At 45.6% G+C, this 24,831-nt stretch overlaps 1 protein-coding gene across 2 annotated transcripts in view; it reads right to left on the reverse strand.

The window, feature by feature from the left end:
* The window catches only part of LOC119404781 (neprilysin-1-like), a 32,612-nt gene that overhangs the window by 188 nt on the left and 7,593 nt on the right, over positions 1-24,831 (reverse strand). For both annotated transcript variants that reach the window (XM_037671447.2, XM_037671445.2), the window contains 7 exons: positions 22,055-22,263; positions 14,222-14,416; positions 10,872-10,958; positions 6,940-7,070; positions 5,979-6,204; positions 1,189-1,287; positions 793-870 (listed from right to left, as the gene is read on the reverse strand). In XM_037671447.2, the coding sequence (XP_037527375.1) occupies positions 793-870; positions 1,189-1,287; positions 5,979-6,204; positions 6,940-7,070; positions 10,872-10,958; positions 14,222-14,416; positions 22,055-22,263 (1,025 nt within the window). The remainder of the gene's footprint in view (positions 1-792; positions 871-1,188; positions 1,288-5,978; positions 6,205-6,939; positions 7,071-10,871; positions 10,959-14,221; positions 14,417-22,054; positions 22,264-24,831) is intronic.

The following is a 24,831-nucleotide window of genomic DNA, read 5'->3' on the forward strand; positions in this document are numbered from 1 at the left end:
AAGCCTAAAACACACACACACACACACACACACACACACACACACACACACACACACACACACACACACACACACACACACACACACACACACACACACACACACACACACACACACACACACACACACACACACACACACACACACACACACAAACACACACACACACACACACACACACACACACACACACACACACACACACACACACACACACACACACACACACACACCTGACGGAAGAAGGTGATTTGTTCGAGGTTCACCCCTGTGTACATTAGTACACACGTGCCCTTAGGTCAGTCTGTCAGATATTATGCGGAAAGTGTCGTAGACCTTACTGTGCTGTTTTTACTGCCGATCATGCGTGCGAGTGGACTGCCCCTTTGAGACAGTCCAGTGAGGGATGTTATATGGAGTAAAAAAATCAGAGTGACGGATGATAGAAGGAAGTCCTCACATAAAGGAAAATAGCTACGATAAAATATATCTTGGCTAAGTAAAACGCCCACTTCGCGACCGTTTCGAGGTAACCCTGTTGAATTAGGCAACTTGATGAAGATAACTTGTTGTGCAGTAATAACTGCAAGAACGAATGGCACAATTAACAACTGGCGGTAACAATATAGTTCCTGATTAATCAGGGTAGTCGCAAATTTTTATTGCGAATATTTGCGTCTTGTGTAGCTCGTAATGCTTTTAACGAGCAACGTTTGCCAGGTGCTTGATAAATGGTATTGTGTGCTTTATAACGCTACTTATTGCAGAACCACTGAATAGAGGGGTACTCACGTATTTGTAATGTTGTTCAAGATATGTTGTGTTGAGTAGCCAGCTTGGGTAACCGATCTTTGTAATCATTTTTGCCAACTGAAAAATAAGGTAACAACGAGTGGAAAACAATTTTACTGTTTTAGTTGAACTTCGGACGCTCAATATGTGTCACATATGTTTTTCGCGCCTTTCCTTTCTTTAATGCCTCTTCACGAGCGGCGTACGCGCCATCGGCGTGATCATTGTTCACAGGAGTGTTGCGAGCGCATACTTTTCAAAAAAGGAATTAAGGAAAAAGCAGGCCAGGTATCATTTACTGATGTTTGCTAGAATGATGTGACAGTGGGTGCTACTGTATTCGGAGTTTACCTAGCCTACTGTATTCGGAGTGTACTGGTAGTCCTGTCACCTTACCTTTCTCTCTGCGGCACTTCGGGTTGCATTATCCATCCAGTCGCTTCCCACGATTGTTTCGTTGAATATTGCCCGAATCCTGCGCACAAGGTCTTCCACCTGCGATAAAACACAATTTCGACACATCCGCTATGTGGGAGGTCGATTGTTACGCAGACGAAATTTGAGTTCTAATGTTTGCTGATTACACGCTGACACGATGTATATGTAATGAATGCATATGTAATGTGGGTGCGTGCGTGCATGTGTGCGTGCGTGTGTGTGCGTGCGTGCGTGTGTGTGTGTTCTTCCTCTGCTGCTCGGAAGACGATGGCGGGTCGAAAAGAGAATTGTAATTCAAAAAGGTTCCCGTGTACAAGTCTCTCGTGTTGTGGAAACTGTGAGGCAGTGCGCTTAGCCTAATTGCTCGTAGAAAGGCTATAGGTGCTCTCGTAGTCATGGCTTCGTGATTTCACGTACCTTGGTGGCATGGTGTCAAGTTATATGCCATATCAAAAGAACGTTGATAACTTTTTACAGCGAAAGCTTTTATGAGATCACAACAACAGCCGAGTTTGGTGCCGTAGCTGTCCGCCGCCGCCGGTTTCCGTAACTGCTATCTCGCGAAATAAGAAAAAAAAAACATGAAATAAGAAAAAAAATACCCAGGATCGGATGGAATCTGAAAACGGGACCTCTGCGTGGTAGTTGAGGATTCTACCACAGAGCCACACCGGTGCTCGAGACTCCTTCGCAAGAAGACCCTATGCAGGTGTCATGTCGTGCAAGGAATCGTGTTAAGATATGTAATATTCGCAATGCCCACGAACTATAGGTGGCGCGCCGTGCGATTCAAGGTGGCGCCCGGAGGAGGGTCAACCCGTTTGTTAGCATAGGAACAGATAGGACGTGCGGACGTACGGCCCGTGCCTCTTTCACCCGATGAAGTCATGGGCTGCACTGAAATGGATATGAGACCAAAATACTTTCACAAACCATGGAAAGTGCTAAATGCTCATCACCTAATTATTTGCTGCGGTGTGAAAGGTTATATTTCAGCTCCATTACCGTGCATCAATGATGCTTTGCGAAATCCTGTGCGTGCTACAGAAAACTGCATGAACTAGAATTGACGTATGAGATGAACGGCACTCCGACGGAGCACGTATACCGAGCCTGCCTGACGGATGTGCCGCAGTAGTAGGCCGCCAGCGAGTAGCGCCATCGCTGCTACTTGACGGTTGGCCGCATGTTTAACGTGGTGATGGTTTCCAAACATGGTAGGCCGTCGTCATTACTTGCGCACTCAGGAACGCGGAGTTGCTTCTTCAACGGAACACAAGCATTCAACATCCCATTTAGTAGCGCTTGTGTCACAGCCATGATCAGACACTAGCCATGTTCCATTCACTCCACTCGCATGTTGTAGCGATCGAAACATGAATATCGAAAAGAATGCACATGTATGCTTTTCGCAACAATGCCGTTCGGAAGGTACCGGTGAAGTACAGAAGTTCGCCGAGAGGCGTGGATTGTGGCCGTGACTGCACGTTTCATCGCTCTAACCATTTCGCTTCGCTGGTCGAGCTCGAGCCTGTTGGCGGCATGCGGCGCTCCATAGTATCCACAATAATTAGGCTATATGCAATGCACAAGAAAAACTATGCTTTTATTTTGATCTCGCTTAATAATATTATACATTAAATACAATCAAGGCGACTTACGAGCGTGAAAGAACACTAACGCACGAGGGGACGTGAAGTGCAACTCGCTCCTCGTGAGTTAGCAGCTGATCGTTCATCGTCGCTGTCACTCTCGGTGCTTTCACAGCCTTCTAAGTCCAGTGAAAAATCCTCGTCGTCAAGATGGTTTCTTTCAACATCACTGCTGAAAGCAATCTGAAGAATTTCCTCTGCCGAACGACTTCAACCACTTCGCGTCACCATTGGACGCGGAGAACATTTTGCTGATTTTGCCCTTAAACCGGTCAACAAGCAAATCGCTTGCAGTGCTTGCAGTGCTTGCAGTGTGCTGCCACCTATCAACAAACGTACAAAAACAAGCGGCGCAGCGCTGGCTATGAAATCAACACACTGGTGAAGGACGGCGTTGAGGGCCTTCGCTCCACGAAAGGCGTGGAGCGGATGCGTCCTCGAATGACTGAAACTTCGCACGCACGATTCATACCAGCGCTTTCCTGACTAAGGACAGGGGCCCTATTTTAATGTATCGCCAACTTGAGACTGCTCATTTATAGAAGAGCACATCGCGAGTCCGCGCGACCTCCCGCCTACAACGTTATGGGATTCATGCACTACAATAAACACTAACGAATGTTATATGCAAGTTAAACAGGGTGAGTTTCGACTGAAAATGTCAGACGATAACATTTAACTAACCTACGTGGCTACAGAAAACCTCGCGAAGCTTATATTTGTACGCTGTGGGCTATCATTGAAAGCGCGAGTTGCCACGTATTTTCACGAAAACTTCGCGTCTCGCAAGAACGAATCAGATTTCTCGTGTCACGGAGGGCCCGGTTTGTTCACTGATGCAGGGAACATGCAAAGTCTTAGTGTTCCTTTCTTGCCAACTTGTTAACGCTGATGCTAGCACAGCCGAACAAGGGAGCGACTGTGTAGTGCTGCCATTTTGTCGTCTACTAACCCTCCTCGAGAGGATGCTCCCGAATTCCGCTTGGCGGCGCGACAGTCTATGGGCATTGCGAATAGCGTGGTAGAAAAGTAAAATAACAACCAGGCGTCACATAATGCGAAGTGCGCAACGAGTGGGTCGTTCGTTGAATGCTTCGAACCCATAACAAAGGACTCAGCCATAATTCTTCATCGTCATCAGTGACATCACAAAGTACCCATAATGGCTTACATGTGTGTAGGGGGTACCACGTTTCTCCACAGAATGACGAATAACGGCATAGTGGGTGCTTCCATACCTAAAAGAAAATTTTGATGTAGTGGGTACCTTGCATGTGTACTTGTATTAGTTGCCCCAAGAGAGCATACAACGGGCTGTAGAAAGGCTGCTCTTCCAGCTTTTGCTGTGACTGTGCTGCGTGTTCTGCACAGGCCTGGCAAAAAACACTACTAGTTTAGAATAACGACTATAAAACTTCAAGGAACCAAGTTAGTCTCTCTTGTGCGTCTTTCACTATGTTACAAAAATTACCTTGAGGTCCCGCTTCCATTGCCTAATTGATTGCTTTTGATAATATTGCTTTTGATAATATTGCCTTACTGTGCTGCTTCATAAAGTAAAATCGCAAGTGAAAGCACAAGGACGAGACATACACGACATTCATATTTATAGTCTAGAACTCGGCCTTTCATTTCGGACTGAGACCACGTGAAATTCAGGACTACACCTTAAGTTGCGTAAGCAGTATCGCCTCTGCACTACTTTAACCTCTTCAGAGAAGCATTCTTACAATTTCAGCAGGTTCATCAGAAATATTTTTATTTCATGTAACTTATGGAAGTCGTGAATGCACGAAAAACGAGTTGAGATCAATATCATTATCGTGATGAATCTAAGTCCTCTGCATAACTGCATTTTTCTTAAAATATCTAGTTGTACCTTGGTTCGGTGGTAATCAAAGGCTTTAAGGTAAACAAAAAAACACAACTTATGACGCTGATCCGTGTGAAACTACAATGACGTCTGCAATGAGTTCAGGCTTTTCTGCTTCACATAGAAAAGCCTTAACTTGCCTGACTCGTTGTAAATATTTCTATCAGGTTCACTTGCGCATTTAATACTTTTTTGTATTCTTTCTTTTTATTATTATTTTCTTCCCTCCCTTCTCGAGTCTGCCAATACCGTCCCAATCCCTACACAGAGTAGCATGCCAGCGCTATACAGATGCCTGCAAAAATCTTTGTTTTTCTAATAAAGATCGAGTCTCTCTCTGTGCAATGACGTCAAGTGAATCTTGTTTCCCTCGAGAAAATACTTCCCTTGCCAAGTATATTAGTCGCCATATAGTCGCCATGTGCTCGCCATGTAGTCACCATGTGGTACATGTGGTTCCGTACGGTACCACATGTACCGATTTTTTTATAGCTTAATGCAGTGATTGATCCGTACCGGTCCATTTGTATTTCCGTGCTTAATTTGAACGTCAATAAGGTGATGTCCACGTAGCACGTTCGCACAACTGCCCCTTTATAGGAACGGAAAAGTGTAATCGAGAATGCCATGCTTTCGTATTCGACAAAACTCGGAAATACGTCACAGCTGCCGTGTTTTGGACACCGCCTACACCTAATGAAGGTTTGACAGTTTAAATCAGCGGTATCAAACTCACCTCAGCTAGCGGGCCGTCGTCGCGAAATTAAGTCCCGCGATGGCCGGGACAGTGAAGAAAGTTGGAGCGGGGGTTGGGGGTGTGGGAGGGGGAAGGCGGATTTGACCGAGACGTCGGCTAACGTTGTCATTTGAATGCAGGCACGTCCCATATATTGTTTATGAGATATGGGTCACTTCTGATGAGGATTTGATGCAAGGTATCGAGAACCATATAGATACTAATCTCCGAGATGACTGCAATCTGGACGCCGGTTCTGAAATATAGAGTTTTTGTTTCACAGTTATGCTTTACCGCATGGGGTGCCTCAAGAACAGAATGACTGAGAGCAATCAGTCTAGGTAGCTCATCAACAAACTTATCGAGAAAAAGAAATCTGCGGCGAAAACCGTCTGGTGCGCTGCGGGCCGCTAGCGAGGTGTCCGCGGGTCGCGTGTTTGAGATCGCTGGTTTAAACCAACACTTTGTGAACTATCTGCCATCTCACCTCTTGCTTGGCTTGCTCGCTAAACTTATGTTGGACGTACAGGTAGCCAACGATCTCTGGCATCATGTCGTTCATCGTGTTGACGCAATGTTCCCATCTCTCCTTGTCGACGAGGATTCCAGTCGACACATGTCTTAGGTTGAATGAAGCATTGCGGAATTTCCCCGATGCGAGCCCAGCCCAACCCAACACGAGTTTCAGGCCGGCGAAGTTGTACAGGGTGTCGCTGGAAATAGAAACGACAGTGAGGGGTTACTTTTAGATGTTAGGACGTTTGACGAGACGTTTATTTATTTATTTATTTATTTATCATAGTACCCACAGCGCCCAAGGGCATTACAGTGGGGGGGGGGGGGGGGAAGAATATATTTCGATACAGAATACAGATTCCAACACTTCAACATTACAATAAACACAATTCACTGTAAACTTACATAGTAATACATGTGATATACACAATGCAACTCGGCTTCAAAGTACAGTTTTGGCCTTACACAACAGCGCGAGTACACTACTGGAGACCCAGCAGTGAACTTGAAAATGCTTCATGTGAAGTAATTACTGCTACTTCAGGAGACAACTGATTCCACTGGCTTATCGTCCTGGGAAAAAATGACATTTTAAATGCGTCAGTCCGGCAGCTTATTTCTTTTATCTTATTGACATGATCTAGTCGCTCTAGTCGCAACTTTTGATCTAACACGACATGTGTATTTCGAAGCTTTGCGCTGTGTAACTTATATTACCGCGCCTTTGTGAGGCTTCTACGCGCGTAACAAAGTATGACACTGACTTTTATGTTTCAGAATACCGTTGTCATATACCGGCCATATATGCGCCAATCTTTATAGTGTGTTGCTCAACGACAAAGAAAGTAAAAGTGTTCTACACTTTGTTTTACTTAAAAAAATGTATTTTCATAAACTCTATGAAAACAGTATTCATACATCTCTTTACTCACCAGTCGACATTCTGTAGAAATTCGTTTAGTTTATCGTAGTACTTTAAAGCAAATAGTTCTATTGTTTCGCTTTCGTTTAACGTAATATTGACGTTTGAAAACTGTTTATTAAGCATCTTTAGCAGTGGAACCTGGGAAGAACAAAGAGTTTATATTACTGTTTGTTACGAGATCAGTAATTAAACGACGAATAAGAGAATTTTACAATTGACTGGCATTGGGTATTCGTTGGGATAGCGTCATTCGGCAAGGTTTTGCTCAGCCTCTTTCTATAAAGCAATATTAAGTGTTAGTTGGGCGTGCCCTGCACCCAATAGCTCTATATCGTAATTCGTATACTATTGCTGCCTGCTGTCGTCATTTATGTTCATATGCAGTGATGGTTTGTTTAATACGGAGACGTGCAGAACAATAGCGAAGTTTCAAGATTTTCACGCCCCTTCCGAAAAACTGTGATTTCTTACTCCTGCTATGTCCAGAATGTAGATAATAATTATTGGATTTTACGTCCCAAATCCACGTTATGATTATGAGAAACGCCGTAGTGGAGTGCTCCGGAAATTTTGACCATCTGGTGTTCTTTAACGTGCACTGACATCGCACAGTACACGGGCCTCTATAGCATTTCGCCTCCATCGAAATTCGACCAGAATGTAGATGGGAATCCGTGCTAGTTGATTCGATGTTATTTAAAATATGATTTGCAGGAGCTTGAAAGTTGTGAGTACACAGTACGAATGTGATTGTAACGATGATCAGAATGATGATGACATACGCTGTATGTGTAAAACCCGTGGCGTCCTCTTGTCATATACTTCAAGGTTTACCGAATGACCTGAGAAGTTGAAAATTTAGCGGTCCATACTCGATGTGCGAAAAATATGTCGATAGTGTGAGAGTATTGCACTTATGTGACGTGTATTACAATTTTCTGAGTCTCTTCTCGATTAGGTGGACATTCCAGGTGAAGTTTCGATCGTCGTTGTGATCATAGTTCTTGAATCATAACAGTGGCGAAACTCCGTTCCGGGACCTGGACATGCCCATGGATGAATCTGCGGAGGATTTAAAACCGACGCGCTACCAGTCGCCGACGACAGAAAACTCACCACATAGCCACGGGTGCTGCAGTCCTCTCTGTTTTTTGCGCGATTTGCGGCTGAAAGAATTACGAGAAGCGCTTTGAAAAAGTTTGGTGAGTTCTATGGACGCACTATCATCTGCAAAATGTAAGCCGCAAGTATTAAAAAAATGAATAAGCTTGCACTAGGTCAAGCACGGCTTGAAACAGCGAAGTTGGGCGATTCTGAAGTCTAATCTGGTTGCTTCTAGGTTGTTTCTAGCCTTTAACTAGATAAAGCTAAGTTGTTTCTAGGGCGCTTCTCAGCGCAGAGGGGTTCGAGTTAAACCACAGATATTCACAGACACGACACTGATGTCCGAGCTCCAGAGAGAGAAACTCGCGCTGGAATTAACCAAGCGTTCGCACCCCTCATAGATTTACGGGCACGTCGTCATTGGCGTAGGGCTTCCGTCGCTTCGAGGTCTTCTCGCAGCCGCCGTTGCTTTTCCCGTTCCCCATAGTATTCTCTCGTTGTACGTACTCGGGGTCTTCGGCTCGCCGCCGTCGCTGCGCAGCCATTTCTCGGGCCAAGCGCACTCGATCCACTCGTCGTCGACGCTGACAATCTCGGTTGGCAGCACGCCGCGATTATACTATATGTAAGCGGCTTCTTCCTCCGCAGTGCGAACCTTCCTCAGCCTCCCCATGGCTAATTCTGACACGCAACCGCCCGTGCACAGGCTCTTCTTCGGAACGGAGCAGGAGTAGGAGCGCATGCGCAGTTGACTGGTGTTTGCCCCCAGTCTGTTGCCTTCTTCATTTTTAGTGCACCAGCTGTGAGTAGTGGGGCTTGCCCAGTTTCTCTGGCACATGCCCATTCATGATGGTGATAGTTTTTTGTACACACAAAAGTTGTTACGGCCGGCTTAAACAGCTTCGCTGCTTAAAGGGACACTAAAGGCAAATAACAATTTATCTTAGAGTGAAAGCTCAATGTAGGATAACGTCTAAAACGGCAATATTATCAACAGCAGTACCCTACTTACCGAGAAATTAAGCTAAATGTATCACACGATAAGCGCCACGAGCGGGAGATCTTGGATATGATCCCGATGACGTGAGAGAGTCTAATTACAATTCATCACTCGTAATCAAACTAGCTGCAATAAAAAAAAGAACCTCCCCACCAAGAGACGTAATAAAATGTTGATTGTTTGTTTCTGTTTGATTCGTGGAAAAAAGAATCTCTTTGGCGTTGCCATGAGGAACGGCGTGCGTGGTTCAAAGGTTCCGTTTTCGCCGAACTGCGCTTCGCCCGGCGCCCAGCTTCGCTCACGCGGTCGCGTCTCAGTGGTAGTTCCGGTATCGCGTACTGCCACGTGTGTTTTGCGACCTCGTGAAAGTCGCTCTGACAGAAAGTTCGACAAAATGCCGCATGCATGTGATGTTGCCGGATGCCCGAATGGTGCACGCCGCCAGTGCACGCCGCCGCGCAGTAAAGGCGGACAACGTTGAGCACGGCAGCAGTGACGTGAGAAAGACCGCTTTCAGGCGGGTGATTTGAAGTGCGCTAACGCGATGCGGACCGCCAAAACGTGATTTTGTTTCAGAATAAGCACTTCCTTGTCACAAAAGTAGCACTACGAGGTTTCTGGACCGCTATTTCAACAATAGACGTCGATTTCATATTTGCATTTAGTGCCCCTTTAAACACTGCTCGCTTCATCAATGCGGCATCTACTGCTGGACTGACCACCGCAACACACAAAATTGCCATTTATTAACTCGTTCTCTCGCATACAGACGGCGCCACAATAAGCAGAATTCCACAATTTCGGTCAATGGCGTGTCCGGATTGTGATACATGGAGCCAATGGGGTGTTTCACAACTCGTGGGATTGAAGAACTCTGGTTGTGATCTCTTTGCTCAAGCCGTGCGCTGAAGGGACGCAGGAAAGCATGCAATGGTATGCCGAGACCGGTAGTCGCTTTTTCCTTCATGGTTAAACGTAACTTTTCTTTTCTGTATATCAGTGTTCAGCCATTTCGGTAGTGTTACCTTGTTGTCTGAGGCCCTAGATTATTTGTTCCAAGCCATCCCCAGCCTTCCAAGCCTAATGGCTTGAATATTTCTATGCATGTGGCAAACCGCATTGGAGAGATTGTGCGCTTATGTGACTTCTTTCTTCGTACGCATTCTTCGGCTTTTGGTTAAAGAATTGAAGTGACTGTCTAGTTAGAAATATAACGTTATGTTGTATTACATTATAGTATAATATGTTAGATTTTATTATACTATGTGTTGAGTGTATGCTCGCTTTATTAGTGTATGATCTGCTAAAACACCTAGATTTTCTAGCATAATATTTCCCTATTTTTGCTGCTTAACAAGATACGTCTTGTGTGTATTAGAGCCGTAGAGTAACGAGCGCAAACTCACAGCTTCTTAAAGAAATCACAAAAATATATTGAAACCTAATGACCATAGCAAAGTTTGACCTATGGCATTGCTGGTGCGACGTATTTGTAAGAGTAAGGCTAAAGAACAGTTTTCACAATATGACACAAATATTTAGCATGGAGATTTACATTCTCATAAACAATCGCATACTTTTTGCACACAGCGGTAATTAGTGTTCATGCCTTTGAAGTTAACACGTTATAGCCTTGATACTTCATTTTCAATCGATGGCTTTGGAATGATATTAATTAAACGAGCGAGCTCGTTGGGTGAGACAGACATATACAAGTCTAACAAGGTGTCACGCTTGGATAATGATGCCTTTTGACACCTGGGTTCAAGCAGTATGCCTTTTTCGTGCTCCGAAACGAAAGAGTTCTCAGAACAAGGACTCACTGATTTACTCACACTGGTAAAATTTGTTTCCAATTCACTGATGTTGGTTCTGTGATAACGGTCTAGTATGTTGCGCCGCTCTTCCGCAGGTGCCGTTAACTGTAAACAGTAGAAGTTTAAAATGCAGTCTTGACAATAAAAAAAAAAACAATTTCAAGAGGCGGAAAATACGATAAAAAAACAGACAAGTTTCACGTACGATGCAAACACTGGCGCTCTAAAAATTGACAAATCTTGCAGTACCTCTGTCAGTGGCCATGGCGAATACCCAATTTTGAACCTGAATGCGAAAAATAAGGTTAGCACGGAGATCGCATACTAGTTCAGCTGGAATGCACGGCCGCACTTGTATGGTGAATACTGCAGCAGGTCAAGGTTAATCCAAAGCCCTGCACGCGTATGGCCACTTTTAATGTCAAGGTAGCATATATTTACGTTGCTCACTGCGTTCACTTTTATTAAAATAACAATTGTAGGGAGAAGACAAAAAGTCGCCAGATTCGCATTCGCTGTGATGTTCTCTGTTATGCTCAACTGCCTTTAGATAGCAGACAGTGAGAGTGTGGTGTTCGCATGCACACAGGTACGCAGCGCACAATAGCGTGCGTGCGTAGCGAAACATGCGCCAACGAAGTAGCAACAATTGGCCGAGCGCGTAAGCTGAAAGGTGGATGGCTTAGCGTCACCGCTAGCCAGTTGGGAAATTTGATAATCGGATGGGGGTCCGCAAAAGGGGAATGTTGCGTCCGGAACATCTGGCACCGATGGCGAAGGCAAAATATTAGTGCGCAACGAAAGTGCATGGCGTTCTGGGTTATCTATCTATCTATCTATCTATCTATCTATCTATCTATCTATCTATCTATCTATCTATCTATCTATCTATCTATCTATCTATCTATCTATCTATCTATCTATCTATCTATCTATCTATCTATCTATCTATCTATCTATCTATCTATCTATCTATCCATCCATCCATCCATCCATCCATCCATCCATCCATCCATCCATCCATCCATCCATCCATCCATCCATCCATCCATGTCTGTCTGTCTGTCTGTCTGTCTGTCTGTCTGTCTGTCTGTCTGTCTGTCTGTCTGTCTGTCTGTCTGTCTGTCTGTCTGTGCACACATTTCATTCTTATCACCTTTCATTTGTTCCGTGGCACGTAAGAGTCCCAGGTAGTCCTGATGCAGCCGGACTCCACCACACCACTATGGCGTGCCTCATAATCATACCGTAGTTTCGGCACGTAAAAGAAACTGATATTTTAATACGAAAGTGTTTTATGCCGTGGTCCACCAAGACTTCCGTCATGGATATGACGTACTTCCGTCATGGATATGACGTTGTAAAACGTGCCCTACTAACAGATGACAAAGAAAAAGTAGAAGAAAAAAGTCACGCAGTATCCACGAAGTGAATGATGATGAGTGGGCGAAGCTCCGGAGGTAATCTGGTAAACCGTCAATCCCCGTAAATTTTGCCTACTCGATGATCATACAAAGACCTGACACACAAACGCGGGGGTCCTCATATATGACGTTAAGCTCAGGGGAACGTTTGTTGTCGGCGTTGCCGTTTTGTCTTTCGAGGGCGAGAGCGCGTTCACGATCGTTTTCATCCATGGCAGATAGAGAATGTGTGGTCTGGAACGCGCTTATACTTCATGGTGATCAGCGTCATCGTCATCGTTATCACGTGTAGTGGGTACATTCCACTATACTGGAACGCGCTTATTCTTCATGGGGTGTGTTCCAATACTCACCGTAGACGGCTAAATAGACAGCTAAGTGGACAGCGGCCATCTTAAGTTCCATTCCAATTCGCACGTAGCCGGCAAAATAGACAGCTTCGAGAAAGACAAAAACGATGCAGGCTAGTTTGCTGTCCAAACAAGGTGGCGGCACAGCGCAATGCTCGCGTAGCTCGGATCTCGCCGGTATTATGGTATGGTCGTCTGTACACCAGTAGGCGCTTTTACAGGCGCTCAATGTAAGCTACGTTAATTTTTTCATAGGTTTGAACGCGAAAGAGGCTAAAAAAAGAACATTTACGTTTGTTTTTCTTAGCTTTCTCTTCTCGACGCTAGGTGGCATCACGTCGCGTAGACGTCTTCTAGACGCGTTCCATTTGTCGGACAACATGACCTCGATGCTGTCTTCTAAGCTGTCAGCGTAGACTGTCTACGATGCTGTCCAGAATTGGAACACAGCCATGGTCATCAGTCGTGATCATCATGGAACGCGCTTATACTTCATGCTCATCAGCGTCATCGTCATCGTTATCACGTGTGGTGGGTACATTCCACTATACTGGAACGCGTTTATTCTTCATGGTCATCAGTCGTCATCGTCAACTTTATCACATGTAGTGGATACATCCCACTATGCGTGGATAGCTACTACTACATACTACAAAGGAGGGACAGGCCCACACCCTGAGGAGCTTCGCCCCTGAAAGTTCCGTCGCTGGGAATCGAAGCCACGACCCCTCGCTCCACAGCGCGAAACGACTCGGCCGCAGAGCGTACGTTCTTCAGCACACTAACGGTGAGGTATTTATATACACCATTTACCGCTGGCAGTACTCAGAGCTCTGTGGCACTTCAGCGTGTTCTTGTTATCACCAGCGAGATGGCGCGAAGAGCGTGCTTTAAAGATCGTCGCCCCGCTCGTTGCGATGCGCGCGCACCTCCTACCCACACTGCCTATACCACCAGTACATTGCCCCACAGGGCGTAATTGCCCGTTGGCTCGGGCTTACCTCGTGATAGGGATAGGTTATACGTCTTGTGCGTTCACCGCAAATGTTCCGTTGAAGTTACAGGGCGCACGAAGGTCACTTCGCTCGCTGCAGCGGCAGCGTTTGCAAAAGGAGCGTGCTGTTCAAACACAAGAAAGTAACAACTGCAACAGTTGTTATCGCGCTCGTCCTGAGTATACTTGTGCGTTCGTTTCGTGCGTCCTTCTTTGTGTTTGACGGTGTTATAGCTACCAAACACCAAGAGACATTGTACAAGCTCTCATATATCAATGCACAATAAACACTCAACTACCTCTGTGAAGACACGATTCACTTTCGTGTTATATCGACTGCTATGACGGAGGGATCAACCATGTTTTTTCCCTCATTCCGTTGTCTCTTTTCGCAGCACTCCAGAGCAGCAAATCATAGTAAACTATCTCTTAGGCGATCCCTAACTTTCTGTCAATACGTTACTCTTTTTCTTAGTGGAAAATATCTCATTCCGATAGGTTAGCACCGGCAAAGTACAGTGATAATGTAGTTCTTGCTTTATACACTTTTCGACATGGCACTCTGGTGACAAAGGAAAGAGGAAATGATTCTTGTCTTACGTTCGCCAACTGTCCTTCGAAATGTATAAGTTTGTCAGCGAGTGACGCTTGTTCGTCTTCAGTGATATTTGGCTTCATAAGCTTCAACGCTATCTTAACAACTTCCTTGTAAGCCGCCGTTATGTTTTCGTTTCCTGTTTTATTTGGATGGATGAGCTGATTCCTGCCTACCGTCTTAAACCGTAACTGATCCATCTGAAAATGATGAAAACTCATTATTTCAAAAGAACAACCGTAATACCTAGGTCTATAAATTGAAACCTCAATACTTTTGCAGAATGTTCCACGTACAGAGATCCGTGATGAAATGCAGCTCGTGAAGCCGGGTAATTTTATGTTGAAGCTGTTTTGAATGGTTTGGCATCGGATTCACTTGTAGCCTTCATTAGTTACTACTAGTCATCGTGCATGCTTTTTGTAAAACTGCATTCCGTATTGTTGAATAACATGCAAAATCTCACCTTTCTGCTCTGTGTGTACGTATCCTTGTGTGCTTAAAAAATATCTTATGTATTGTCATTTTTGTATTATCATTATGATTTATGTATATGAAGTTCTTGTATTTATTATTTTGTTCCACTCCTCTATAATTTACTCAAATGTATACTGAAGGTATTCTAAATAAATAAATAAATAAATAAATAAATAAGATCACTGGTTCGAAGTCTTGCATTATATACTCTCGTGCGGTAGGTTCATTCATTGCTATAACGAATAGTTTCGAGCGCTAAAAGTAGTTCGATGCGTGAACAAATTATTTCCATCATTTTTCGCTTAAACTCTGTTAAACGGATACGTCTTCAAGCGCAGAAAACTTAAGGATGTTGTACAATTGACGTCACACTCAGTCAAAAGAAAAGTAATGATGTTTTAGGTTATGACGCCCACATCTTGTAGACAGTGAACTCGGTGAGCATAGCTTGCTTTGTTTCAAGGTAGTTGCACATGGTTACTTTTATAGCGCAAAAATATGACAACCTTGTTATTATTGTGCGCTATAAAAGTGAAATGAATTACCAACACGCCCAAGCATACGCGCTTTCTAGTCTGACACTTTTAGAGGGGCCCTGCAACAATTTTTCAGCATGGTCAGGAAACGATCGGTAGTCGAGGCTTCTGCGAACACGCGAGCCAAACATTATAGCGCGGAACGCGGCCTGGTATTTACAATTAGTTCTCAAAGTCAGCTAGAAATCGCTCCCGCTTCTATCCACAAATGTTGCCATATACCCAAGTTACTGCGCCATATACCCAAAGTCCACTGCCATTGGCTGATTTGAGCATCGTGAGCTGCATAGTTTGCGTGGCCGCCGCGGGATGCCGGCACATGCCCGCGCGTGCGCTCCCGATTACACTGAAAGTAAGCCGCGCGCTCAAAGAAAAAATGATAGGAAAGAGCTTAAGGTCACGACGCGCGCTGACAAAGAGACAAATCTTCTAGCCCCCTGTCATCCCCCTCCCTGCGTAGCTTTTAGCTATGGAGGGAGAAGGATGGCAAGGGGGCAAGAAGATGCATGCAACGAAAGGAGGGAGAAAGTTCTTAAAGCGTGCTGCAAATCCCTGTAACTTTGCTCTGGCTTGACGGATTGAAAACTTTTTTTGCGGCAGTATATCCGTGATGGAAAAGTGCTGCAGGGCTCCTTTGAGGTGAAAGCTTTAGATGTCTCATAAAACGCGAAAATTTATTGTCGGCGTCGGCAGCATCAACACGAGTGATGCAAAATATCATCGTCACGTGATGACGTGACAATATCTCGTCATCATGGCGTCACAATGACGTCAAATCATGACGTCTTCGCACGACATCGTCGCTTGATCAACCGCGGACCACGGAGACAGTGCAAAACCAGATGCGGTGCAGAAAGCGTACAATGCCTCCGATCCTGAAGAAGGCATGGGACAGAAAGCTTTCGGAGGGGAGCGGAGATCAATACGTCGACTGACAGGAAAAGAAATCATGGCAACTTCGCACTAGTGGTGCCAAGCCTGAAGGAAGAGCGCAGCCGGGGGTGGTCTTCCTTGTTTTTTATCTTTATTTATCTCTATTTTTCTTATTTTAAATGCGAAGCATTTCTTAGCGAACCTTTGCCACTTTGAACGTGTCTATCTATCTATCTATCTATCTATCTATCTATCTATCTATCTATCTATCTAGCCGCCTACGTTTGGGTGTTCTCATGGTCGCCCCCCTCTGCTTGGTGTAGACCAAAATTGACATGAGAGGGTAACAGCTTTTGAGGAATATGACTGTCGGGTCATGACATGAATAACGTGAAAATCCTGTCGCGTACGTCGTCAAACCCTTTCATCCAGAGACGTGTGGCACATACCCGTTTAGCACGGGCCGCGGTGTACGGGTATGCGCCACAGGTGATTGACAGTTTATATCTACCCATGAACGGCGAGAACAGACATCGGTAACTTAAATGCGAGAGCGTTAAGAAAAAGAGGTATCGGCAGCGTTGACCCGACGGATGGAAAGAATGAAAATTAGGATCCCAGCAGGAATCGAACCCAAGCATTCTGCGTGGCCATCAGCTATTTTACCACAGAGCCACGCCAGGTCTATAAACTGGTTTGGAAAAACAGCCTATGCCGGCGTAATATCGGTGCAACGTCATTTATGGTTGTGGTGCTGGCTATCTAATTTTGCAAGAAAGCAATAAACACTGTGTAGGTACACATAACTTTAACGCGTCCGCACGAAAAGACGTAACAGCGACAACTGGCCAACTGAACTTATTGCGGGAGCACATACAGTTTTTGTCTTCTGAGGGCGAGAGTTCTTATCACACTGGCGCTCGGTTTAGCAGCGCCGACGCTGCGCGCAGGCGCAGAAGCGGCGCCGCGCCGTGCCGCCACACCTGCATCATACTCCTACGATACAGGCGTCATATAAAATTAACGTCGGTGCTTCCAGTGTTGGCTCCGCTTTTATAGCAGCCTAATAAGCATTGCGTTTGTATTCCTATGAGTCAACAAGCTATATTAAAGCATTGTTTGACCCCGGAGGAATACATTAACGAAAGTTGCGTATGATATTCACATCATCGCACCGTAAAGTGCACTTAGTCCGCAAGAACGACGCAGTGCCCTTTTCATTTCTCACGAGTCTGGGCGATGGGCTCATGCTGGCCGAGGATGATGCCAGATTGATTGACAGCCGCTTTGTAGACTAGGCTACGTAGGCCACATACGCCCAGGTAGTCTACGAATACGACAAGCGCCATCCACTGATGTTGGTCTACGTAGCACTATCCAGGCCTACCAGCCTCGACGGCCTATATCGACAGACAATTTGTCGACGAAATGACTGAGGCATTCACAATTTCCAGCATCCGATAACAAGTCATGACCAGCTGCTGGTGCTCACTGATCACGGTGATGTTGACCTTGTTCAAGAAAAGTTAGGAACCCTCTTCCGCACATGCACAGGGGTTCGTGAAACGTGCGTGCGTTCTCCATCATAAGGGACAAGTATAAGCACTACATATCAGCTTACCGCTTCTGGTGTTGATAATACCCACGTTGCCGTGTGCAGCGTTACCCAACCGTAAACAACTGGTTATATAACACATATGATGCTCTTCAACATAGACGTGCGCGTATAAAATTTATACAAATCTTTAGCCTCATTTTGTAATGTTTCGCTCAGTAAAAAAGATTACGCCACAATCACCTTCCCGCCGCATGCTTCGCATAACATAGGCTCCCACGGTACGTGGGATCTGCCGAATTTTTCTTTGTCTTTCTCTCTGTTTCTTGCATCTTCTTTTTGTATCTGTTTCTTTCTATTTCTTTATTTCTCTCTCTATCTATTTCTCTTTCTCGCTCTTGCTATCTTTATTTTCTTCCTTACCCTTCTTTCTCTCTAGGTCTATGTTTGTCTCTTTATCTTTTTATGACTCGCCGCCGTCGCTTCGCAGCTATTTCTTGGGCTGGGCTAACTGTTGCCTTCGCCATTTTTAGTGTACCAGCAATGAGTAGTGGGATTTACCCAATTTCCGTGGCGCGCATACCCGCTTCGCTGTTAAAAGAAGATGGCTTGCGCCTCTGAGTTGTCTTAGGTAAATGGATGAGATCCTGTGAGCTTGTCTAACATGTCTATGGCGTAGATAGGCAGAAGATAAGAGAGGAATATTAATAACTCAGCTAAATGTACTCGTAAAACTTCTCTATAGACACATGGAACCGTTGAGTTGACTTCGCTGCCGCGGGTTTTTTGAACGAATTAGGGTCCATGAAATTGTGTCACGCTGTCAATTATTATTTCCAATAGACGATTCACTTTGTTAGGTAAAAACATTTGTCAAATCGACTTTCGTTAAATTTAGGTATTTCATGGCGCATTCTTACGCGGACTCAGCGGTTGCGATTGCAGAGAAAAAATAGTACGATACGGAATTTATAACGTGTAAAAATAAGCTCAAGAGTGATAAAATGAACTTTTGCCCTTAGTTACGTAGTCTTCTTTAAAAAAATTGGCGTTGTTTGCACTAGTTGTGCAAGGCTTGAACCAACAACGGAGCTAGCGTTCGTATTTCACGAGGAAGAAGCTGCCCTCCCAATCCCGTGTCCCTGCTCCACTTAAAACGACATGGGTTTTGCAGGAATACGTCACGTAATTAATGTTACGTGATTTCTTTGGCGAGAACACGTTAAGCAAGTAGTGTAATGTGATTTCGGCTTGAACATGTCACGTTACTAACATTACGTGACTTGGCGGGAACATGTTACGCGAATAGTGCTACGTGGTCTTGCGCCATGTTCCCCTCCTCATAACTTTCCTTTTTCCTTCTGTCTCTCTCTTTTTCTCGCTTCCTCGTTCTTTCTTCCTCTTTCCCTCCGTCTCTCTATTTCTTTCTTTTTCTTCCTAACTTGATCTCTGTTTTTTCTACCTCTTTTTTGTGAGCGCGCGCCGGCATGATGACGATAGTTTATGCGAACACTATACCGGGGTAAGCCGAGCATAATCAGCACCGCTGTTGAAAATCGTTATTTTTCAAGCAGGGCTATTAGCTTACCCAGCTCAAGTGTTGCGATTGTCATGCTTCCCAAGCTAGACCATAGCGCTTATAGTCTAACTTGGGATTCAGCTGGTACTCGACCGATTCAGGTATACTGTATAAAGCTCTTCCCTTCCTTGTGTTAGGTAGTCGGAGGTGTCACGATGAGTGTACATCGCGTCCCTCCACTTTTCATTCCACCGTCCGCTAGATTGTCTTTTGGCGCTGTTGTCGACGGTTGAGAAGCATCGGCGCTCGTGGCCTCCGCACAGCACCGTGATAACGGCGCTAAACTTGCAAAATATCCAACTGAAGCATCGTGCGAAGGCTTATCTCGATGAGGTCTTGTATCCGGAATACCTTGCCAGTGTCTGTAGAAGTCGTCGATTGTTTAATATCGAACGTGTCGTAGCTCGACGTAGGTCGTACGGTAGGTTAGGTGGTTGCAAGGCTTTATTCAGATCCTGCAAGGCGTGCCTTAGCGCGCAGCGGGTGACTCCCCACCAAGCCTATCGGCCGCTCCGTGGGCCTGCTGGACGGCGAGGAGGGAGCTGCGGAGGGCCGCCTGCCATTTGGACGAGGCAGTATCGGAGTTAGTGTACGTCGCCTTGCACTCTGAGAGCACGTACGCTGGCGTGACTACGTTCCCGCATGCGGGGCAAGCGTCATTTGGGAATGCCGGTCACTAGGAGACTCCTCAAGCGGGTAAGCGCCACAGCAATTGGTCAAGCCCCTCTACCGTGTAGAGCAGGTGCGAGGGTCAAACGAACACGTGAAAAGGAGAAAGAGAGAAAGAAAAGGAGAAATGTATATAAAGAGGAAGAGAAAAATAGACACGAAAAAGAGATAGAAAAACAGAGAGCCAGACACAAAGAGAAAGAAAGAGAGAGAAATAAAGAAGGAAAGAGAGAGAGAGATAAAGAAAGGGAAGAAAAAGAAATAAAGATAGAAAGAGCGCGAAAGAGAAAGAAATAGAAAAAAATAGACACAAAAAAACAGAGTGAAAGAGAAAGAAAAGAAAGAAAAAAATTAAAGAGAGAGAAGGAAGGTCACCCAGCTCTGCTTTTCCTTCAGGCTTGGCACCACTAGTGCTAAGCTGCCATAACGGTTTCTCATTCCAGTAGGTATCTGGGGCCATCCTCGAGATTACGCTGAGAGGTAATGGCTATACTTACGTAAGACAGGGTGTTCTCTTGTTTTTCTTTTAATTTGACTATCTTGGGTGTTTAAAATTTTGGAAATATTTGAGGTGAATGCACCACCTAATGGCGGGAAAAGGAAACGATACGATATGTTCCTAATAACTGGACCCGTTACCACACGTCTAGTTTTCAATTTGTTTTAAAGAACTAGTTCCGAAAGAATCCATGTACTCGTGTTTTGCGTACGAATGCAGAGCGACGTTAGGTGTTCCCGGGTCCGGTATAATTGGGTTTGAGTGCAGTTTGATAACCTCAGGTCACACTAAGTACAAATAGACTAGGCCTTGTGATGATGAAGAAGTGCACCCTGAAGAGCTAGCTCTTCACGATGCCGCCACGACCTCCGGTCCATCGGGTCGCCAATCCTTGGCGCACAGCCGACAACCGGCCAATCTGCTTTTCATGCGGTCTACCCGGACACGTTGCACGCCTGTGCCGCCGCCGACCACTACATTCACGCGACGACCCCCGCGCACCTGATTACAGCCACGCGTTCTACGCTTCAGACCGCGAGTTGCCCCTTCCGCGACCAAGCCTTCGACCAGCTTCTGACCGTCGTTCTCCTTCTCCTCGTCGTCGCTCGCTCTCCCCGATGCGTCGACGTCCATCTGCAACCGACACGGAAAACTAAATGGCGCAGTTCCCGAGGCAAGAACTGCGTCATTTCCATCCAAGTGCTCCCACAGAAATCCACACGGATGCTAGCGGTGTCGGTCTTGGAGCAGTCCTCGCCCAACGAAAGCCCGGCTACCAAGACTATGTTGTTGCGTACGCAAGTCGCACACTAACAAGAGCTGAAACAAATTATTCAGTAACTGAAAAAGAATGCCTAGCGATCATCTGGGCCATTACAAAATTTCGGCCTTACCTGTACGGTCGACCCTTCGATGTCGTTACCGATCATCACGCACTTTGCTGGTTGTCCTCCCTCAAAGATCCCTCCGGCCGCTTGGCAAGATGGGCTTTGCGGCTCCAAGAGTACGACATCCGGGTTATCTACCGCTCAGGCCAGAAGCATGCCGATGCCGACGCTCTTTCGCGTTCGCCTGTTTCCACTGACATTGCGAGTGTCTCCATTCTGGACAACTTATGTTCGCCATTAGGATCCATCGACATGGCTTTGGAGCAACGCAAAGATTCGTGGATTGCGTCTTTGATGGATTACCTATCTGACGCGCTCGCACACCCGCCATCTCGAGCACTACGCCGACAAGCCTCTCACTTCGCCATCTGTGATGGCATCCTTTATCGCCGCAACTACCAATCTGGCGGCCGAAAATGGCTACTTGTCATACCCAGCACCTCCACCAATTATAATAAAGAGCTGAGACACGGCGTGGACAAAAGAAACTGTAATATGACAGTGTAGAACCGTAAGCCTAGCCAGCGCAAAACAGCAACAACGTTCAGCACGCGCCGCTCCTGTGTAGCGCTGACGATACGACTGTGTAGCTAGCTCTTCAGGGTGCACTTCTTCATCATCACAGCCTAATTATCTGGCGCTTGTTCGCGTTTTTTTTTCTGCGTTGAGGCAAACCTTTGCATGCAGCATGTTTATGTATTGTACCGAAACGAAAGCGACTTCCGTTGTATCCGCTGCCGCTTTATAACGAAAGATGTCTTACCTTAATAACATACGATGTAAGCTGCGTCAAATCTCTGTCTACATCCATTTTGAATAAGGTAGTGATGGGAATATTTGCAAGCACCTCAGTGCAGTTTTTTGTACTGACATTCAAGTTGTCTTCACCGGGCGTTTTTGGCCACTCACCAAATCCGGAATTATTCATCAAACTGCGCAGAACTTCGAGTTGATCTCCTTTTTCTGGAACCGCTGCGAAATCGAGACGTCAGCGATTACAAAAACTGTATTTGAAGGCAACTCATTAAGATCGCGTTCTATGAAAAGAAAATCTGAGGACGCTTGAGCTTCGCCTTCAAGAGTAGAAAGCGATAGCGTAATCGGGCACCGCGCGCATCGCATTCTCATTTGCTAGCCTGGATTCGGTTCTCGGTGCATGCCTCAACCGTGCCGTAAGGAAACGAACGACTGTGCGCGTAACATTGGCCGTTTCAAAGTATCCTTGAATACCTACTGCAAGTACAGTTGTTATGTGAGCACTACGACATAATTATTCCTTTTGCGAATCAGCGAAGGGCACACCACGCGTCCGTGAGGCAACATGCGAACCTACGCAGCTGCTCACTTTGTTGATGCTTTTGCAGCTGACGATGATTAAATAGGTCTGAATGCTTTGTAATCGGTGGGCCTTTAAAACACCCACTCGTTGCGCAATTGACATGCTTTGACGCCTGGCGCAATTCTACGCTTGTGCCACGCAATATTACACGCGTTAAGGAGACTCCTTCCACGACATGACATTGATATAGTGTTTTTGATATTCATATAGCATGTCGTCTGTGGCCGAGTCGTTTCGCGCCGCGTCTTGCGGAGCGAGGGGACGTAGGTTCGACTCCTGGCGGCGGAACTTTTTCTTCTAGTTTTTTCTTTGCCATCTGTTTGTGTATATTTTACAACGTCATATCCGTGACGGAAATACGTCAGTGGAGCCGGCGGACCCCGGCGTAATACAATTTCGTGTTAAGGAAACACACACACACGTACAAAAAAAAAAGACGAGAAGCAACCTCTATGATTCAAGAAGCATGTCGCGGAACCACATGACACATGTTTGTGAATATTGCCTCCGTGTTATTTAGGTCCGATATGGCTTTATATTTTATTTTAGATGGAGGCGAGAATGTTTGAAGCCCGTGTACTTAGATTTAGGTGCACGTTAAAGAACCCCAGGTGGTCGAAATATCCGGAGCCCTCCACTACGGCGTCTTTCATAATCATATCGTGGTTTTGGGACGTTAAACTCCAGATATTATTATATATTTATATTTTAGGTTAGTTTAGGGTATACGTCGCACATACCGTACTTGCATGTTCTGAAGGCGCAGGTGACCTCTTTTAAAGGGGCAGACAGATCACCATCATCATGATTATCCGGAGCCGTCCACTACTGTGTATCTAATAGCAACACTGATGCTTTGAAGCGTTAAACGCCGTGAATCCTTAACCAGCGCTTCTTCCTCGTTGTGTACGGACGTTGCTCACGAATTAGCAAAAATCTGAAGTGATAAACTATATCAGTTCGCGAATTGACGCAAGAAATGTTATAAGAGCAGAGAGAAAGAGCAGAGGAAGGCATATAATAATAATAATAATATCTGGGGTTTAACGTCCCAAAACCACGATATGATTATGAGAGACGCCGTAGTGGAGGGCTCCGGAAATTTTGACCACCTGGGGTTCTTTAACGTGCACCTAAATCTAAGTACACGGGCCTCAGACATTTTCGCCTCCATCGAAAATGCAGCCGCCGCGGCCGGGATTCGATCCCGCGACCTTCGGGTCAGCAGTCGAGCGCCATAACCACTAGACCACCGTGGCGGGGCCAGAGGAAGGCAGGGAGGTTAACCAGAAGTTTGTATCCGGTATGCTGCCCTGCACTGGGGTTTGAGAATAGGGGGTTGAAAGCGAGAGAGAGAAAATAAATAATAAGGAAAAAAAAGACAATCACAACCACACACACACGAGTGCGTTCCGCTCAGAGGCGCTCTGACAGGCCAAGTTATCGGGCGGCGAATAGAAGCAAGATTGCATTTTGCTCCTGTTTTCGGCTCAATGTAGAAACCGAGACGTCATCGCAAAATCACCAAATGGAATAACGCGAACATCAACTCTATTTTGAGGCTATATCGCTCTATTTCGTCAGTCTGAGAAATGCGGTTGCGAAATGCATGACTTGTAAAGGAAGTTAAAGGGGTACTGACACGAAAATTTTCAATTGTGCTTTGGCGTCAAATGAAAGACCAAGCCCTCAAGAGCCTAGAAAAGTTAGTGCTAAACGCGAGTGCCCCCTGAAAAAGTAATTAGAGTACGTTTTAAACGCTAGTTTAGGTTCCTACTGTACCCTGACGTCACAACGCGGTATGAGCTTCTCGTCGCGTGCTCTCGCAATATATAGTGACGTTTCCACGGCCGCTCCGCACCGTGGCTCTGTTGATGACGCACAAGCGGCCATTTTGAATGTTTTGGTGATGCACAAGCGGCCATCTTGAAAGTTTTGGTACCCGACGTCATCACAACTAGCCAGACTGCTGCGTGAAGTCACCAGAATTAGTACTGTAGCCTGACGTCCAGCTAGTGTCGATGTCGGTAGGTGCGCCATGGAAAAATTGATTTTAATATCAAAATAAAATATCTTATCAGCATTTGCGGAGCTTCACACTTGCTCAGAGCCGTCTCTGCATACAAAAGATTTGTATGGCAGAGTAAAGTCGCCTTCGAAAAAAGGTCTCAGTACCCTTTTTATGAATTCTGAATATCTTC

The sequence above is a fragment of the Rhipicephalus sanguineus genome, chromosome 9, assembly GCF_013339695.2.
Source record: "Rhipicephalus sanguineus isolate Rsan-2018 chromosome 9, BIME_Rsan_1.4, whole genome shotgun sequence".
In the NCBI taxonomy this organism is placed as follows: Eukaryota; Metazoa; Arthropoda; class Arachnida; order Ixodida; family Ixodidae; genus Rhipicephalus; species Rhipicephalus sanguineus.